Source organism: Diadema antillarum, unplaced genomic scaffold (genome assembly GCF_040938485.1).
Source record: "Diadema antillarum isolate AM-2024a unplaced genomic scaffold, OU_Dant_1.0 seq00000069_RagTag, whole genome shotgun sequence".
Taxonomy (NCBI): Eukaryota; Metazoa; Echinodermata; class Echinoidea; order Diadematoida; family Diadematidae; genus Diadema; species Diadema antillarum.
The window spans coordinates 3,314,706-3,319,414 of record NW_027271168.1 but is presented as its reverse complement, the minus strand read 5'-3'; the positions used below and the strand labels follow the sequence as shown (position 1 = coordinate 3,319,414).

General features: G+C 40.3%; 1 protein-coding gene across 1 annotated transcript; it reads left to right on the top strand.

Annotated features, from left to right (window-relative positions):
* The first annotated feature begins 732 nt into the window (after positions 1–732).
* LOC139725954 (hepatic lectin-like) lies at positions 733–4,493 on the top strand. The gene is made up of 3 exons (XM_071637037.1): positions 733–901; positions 3,121–3,330; positions 4,085–4,493. Exons 1-3 carry the CDS (start codon positions 790–792, stop codon positions 4,288–4,290), a joined length of 528 nt encoding a protein of 175 aa, XP_071493138.1. The 5' UTR covers positions 733–789; the 3' UTR covers positions 4,291–4,493.
* Positions 4,494–4,709: the final 216 nt, after the last annotated feature.

Genomic DNA, 4,709 nt, shown 5'->3' with positions numbered 1-4,709 from the left:
TTTTTTCAACGTCTAGCTCGTGGGCCTTGCACGCTCGTGGGTGTCGTGTCCGTGGGATGACAGCTTCGATATCGAATCATTTCAGAGCGTGAGCATATGAACGAGCAAAACTTATGGACTTTGAATTGCGTGACTCCCGGTGGCTGGTTACACGTCATTTATTGAAATTCTTCACTTCATACTCTGGCTTGATAAAACTTCTCTCCTGTTTCATTTATGTATTTCTTCCATGAACCGAAATCCAATTACCGCCACAGGTTGTTAGTGCGTTGGCACAGAATCCATACCTGAGTTTATATCGTATGGAGACAAACGTTAAGAAAGATATGGACATATCAATATGTCTATATAACAAATCTTGATTTGATATTGATTTAAAATTGTCACAATTTCGCAGTTCATTGCAATATCACTTTCTAATCGATCGGGGCCAAATAGTTCGATCGATGAATAAGTGCTGAAAAGTACGTTCCTCTCGCTGAATCTAAAGACAGAACATTTCATTCTGAAATTTCAATAACCACGTCTGATCAAAGCTGTCAGTCAAATACCACGTAACACCAATCAATGACGTGTTATTAATAATAACGATGGGTGATGTGTTCAGAGTAAAGAGTTTAAATTCAATAAACAAAGACATAAAAAGTCAAATACAATTAAAATCGAGAACGCGATTGCATTTTGCCGAAACGCATATAAACGGTTTGAAGTGGTTCAATTGACTTTAAATCGCTACCTGCTGTTGAGCTATCAACCCTGATTGCAGCTACAGTCAAGCCGGTGTCCGAGATGTGTCCCAAGATGTTCGTTCTCTCCCTTCTCCTCCTGGCTACCACGGCCTATGCCGAGCAGTGTAGCCTCTCCGAGTCCGTAGGGGAACTCCTCCAAACTTGTCGTCAAGGTAAAGTATTGCTCCAGCTTTTTTTTTTCAGCCTCACCTTATACTGTAGTACTCGTAAAGGAAAGGCAAATGTAGATATTTCTTAAATGTTATAGCATCTCCATCTCTTCTTTTTTTTGTAACACATACTATATTGAGAAAGTACAATCTGATTGTGTTTTCTTATGAAATGATTTGTAAGGTAATTTTCTGACACTTTGAAAAGAATTTGCAATTTATAATTGATTTTTGTAACTGTTTGCTGTTCTTATTGTATTTAGAATGGCCAAGAATATCATGTGTTAAATCTGCATGTACATACATATCTCTTTTTGTATATAGTTGTGTGTATGATATTATTTAATAAAGGAACCCTTTGGAAGGGGAAAAAAAAAGTACAATAAAAAAAACCGCAATTCCATACCGTCCTCACTTAGCAGCAGAATGTTGGCTTTAATGAATCGCCCAGTACTAGACCAATAGAATCGTTGAGGTTTGATAAAAGTTAAATATGATGTGAAACGTCCTTTTTCCAAAGGGGTCTAAATTCCTCTGTTAAATATCAAATTGGATTTTTTTTAAAAAGGAAATTTGTCACTTTCCCCCGTCACACACAGTAGCCTCTTCAGAATCTTGAAATTCTTGTGAGGAAATTGAAAAATTCAGGCAACAAAAATGAGTTTTGCTCCACAATATGCTAAATCCATCAGGAGCCAATGAGAATCCTGCGTTCATGATTGACAGCTCTTTGACCCCAGAGAAAGGGCAGGTTAAAGGAGTCATCCCACGAGACCGATACCCACGAGTCATACAGCCCACGAGTTCGACATTAAAAAAAGGTCTATGAGTCATACAGCTCACGAGTCATACAGCCTATGAGTTCAACACTAGGCAAATAAAGCCCATGAGTTCGTCACTAGGTAAAATCAGCCCACGAGTTCGACAGATACAACACGGCGCTTAATGTGTCGGTCACGTGGGCCTTGTTTGCTTAGTGTCAAACTCATGGGATGTATGAATCGTGAGATGTATAACTTGTGGGTTGTATAACTCATGGGCTGTATGACTCGTGAGCTGTACGACTCGTGGACTGTATGACTCGTGGGTGTCAGTTCCGTGACGTGCACCCAGGTTGAATAGCTTTCCTTCTTGTGTGGCTTTTCGGACGATCACTTGATCATTGACTGAAAATGTTACATCTCTACGCCTATAAATTCTTCTGAGGTATGGAGGAAACAGGAGGAAAATGTGTAGAAATGATGAATTATCAAAGACAAATGCACAAAGGGGCATACTAGTATACTGATCGCGTTGAACATCACCCGACCATGGTAATAGTTTGTCTATTCTTTATTAATTTCCGGGATGGGGAAATATTTGTACAGGCCATCCCCCCCCCCCCCCCAAGAGCGGGGGGGGGGGGGGGGGGTGGTTGCTTCCCCTGGGGTTTACACCTGTGGTAGGGTGCCTTCTCACACGATTCATAATATTCTGCCTCGAATCTAATCGCACTGTGCCCGTGCGTTTTGAATCCACAAGACGTGTACGTCACAATCTCTTTGCGAAAATGTAAAACTTATTATTTGTATGTGTATATTGTTATGTATGTGGTTTTCACACTTTTAGTAACACAGTGCAGTATAACTATTATAAAGAGAGTATGGCCAACTCGGTTTTCGGCTTGTGAGTTTTGAAGCCTGCGATTGGCCAATAGAAAATAAAACAAACAGAAAACACAGTTTGGAAAAAAACAAAACAAAACAAAACACTGAATAGCTACAGATACATGTATTGAGTATGAATTCCTCTACAAACTGCATTTTGGTTGGAAGATGAAAGTTTTTCTCATGGAATTTGAAGGGACTATTTCATTGGGTGCATGTACGGAAAATATGCGATTTTTTTTTAATAGTGAAAAGAATCGTAGTCTGGCTTTGCGGACCCTTGGACAGAGTTTGAGCTGAAGGACCCGGCCCCCTTGAAAATTTGATGGGTGAAAGGGTACACCTCACTTTTCCAGGTCGCCGAAAATGAAACATCTCATTTCTCCCAGCTATTTTGCAGAATTGCTTTAATTTTGAATTTTAACACACGTCTCTATGGGGAATTATTTACCCGTGTGAGCCCGATACGGTACTGTTAGTAACTAATTGACGGGCTCCCTCACTGGCGCTCAAGACCAACTACATACCATTGTATTGCATTCAAATTATTTTCTTGCCTTGTGTCTAACACTACAGTGAAGAATTGCCCGGACAGCACATGGGTGAAGAATCTTGAGAGCGGATCTTGCTACAAACTTGTGAAGGAAAAGAAAGCATACAGCGAGGCAAAAAGCAAATGTGCTGAAATGGGTGCCCATGTCGTCAGTTTCAACACCATGGAAGAGTATGGGTTCGTCTGGCAGTATGTGTTCAAACAAACCAGCCCCTACCAGCAGTTCTTCATTGGTATTTATTTTTGTTCGTTCATTTTCCCCCATGGAGCTTCCGAACAGCTCTGGCAGATCATGTTCCTCTGCGGGCTTTTCTTTTCGTAGCGATTAGGGTTAAATCAGAGACTAAGTAGGCCCTACCCACCCTTTTTTTTAATGAGAAAAGGGCATTGTCCTGCTTTCAAAATGGTCAGGACTTCAGCTATTTTCTACAGTTATTCCAGATTCTCTTGGCACGTACAAATGATGGTACATTGTATTTTACTTTGTTTAAGTATACAGGATTAGAATAGATAGTAGACAATGATGATATTGTTCCCCTTAAATGTAACTGATTGAAAACACCCAAATCTACACTACATTGTACAACATATCAGAAATTAATGCAGAAATGCACTCTGTCTCCCACGAGTTCTTTTCAATTATCCATTTATAATTTTCCCAGCCTCCCAGAAGCTGACACGCTTGATATCTCAATGAATGGGAAAAGCCGCTCTGAGTAGATTTATGGACAGAAAATGCATAAAAGATAAACGAATGAAAAACAAAATCTGTAAAAGATAAACGAAATACATTTTCTTAAATTATGATTTGTGTTGCCCATGTGAAGATTTTTGATATTTTTAACATCCGGTCACGTGTCGATACATCTTCTTTCTCCAATTTGTGTCGTGTATTAACTCACGTGGGGGGGGGGGGTTCTAAACACACGTTTAAACCACACAGAGTCATATCTAATTTCGCTGCTCCTCTTCCCCTCTTTGCCGCAGGACTGAATCGTGTCAGCGGCGGCTGGCAGTGGGAAGATGGAACCAGCATGAGCCTTCCATCCGCAGCTTTCTGGCAGACAGATGAACCCAACAACTCCGGCGGTGCCGAGAACAACGTTCACATATACAGCAACTCAAACGCTAATGACGTCAGGGGTACCAACAAGTACTACTTCGTCTGCGAGAAGAACATACTTGCTGCCTAAATGACATCATGTTTATTGGCTATAAGCAGTCTGCCCTTATAATGAATAGGAGGCAGTCATTTCGATCGCTCTTTTCTTCAAGAGCATTAATCCAACTTCATAACCAAACATTATGATGTCATTTCCATACTTTGTGCATTAGGTGCATGTACTTTTTTCTTCTACCAGAGTGTGATGAACCTGGTCAGCTAAACATATTTTGTCTGGAGTGACTATTGTTCATGATATCGAAAACTTGCAAATCTTATCAACCCATCATTGATGAAATTGCTCTTGCTCGATATCACAGATCCTACATCTCCTTAAACTTGAAGTTAAAACGGTCAGACTACTGGACCTCCCTCATAATCAACCTACGATTTAGAAGTGCTTGGCATATAGTGCCATCAACTTTTATAACCTAATTCAGTGCATGGCGA

What these genes read in the sequence shown, in the direction of transcription:
- LOC139725954 (XM_071637037.1), top strand. Translation starts at nt 790, where the DNA reads ATGTGTCCCAAGATGTTCGTTCTCTCCCTTCTCCTCCTGGCTACCACG. An exon ending in CCTCCAAACTTGTCGTCAAG is followed by an intron (nt 902 to 3,120) that starts GTAAAGTATTGC and finishes CTAACACTACAG; the next exon opens with TGAAGAATTGCCCGGACAGC. An exon ending in CTACCAGCAGTTCTTCATTG is followed by an intron (nt 3,331 to 4,084) that starts GTATTTATTTTT and finishes TCTTTGCCGCAG; the next exon opens with GACTGAATCGTGTCAGCGGC.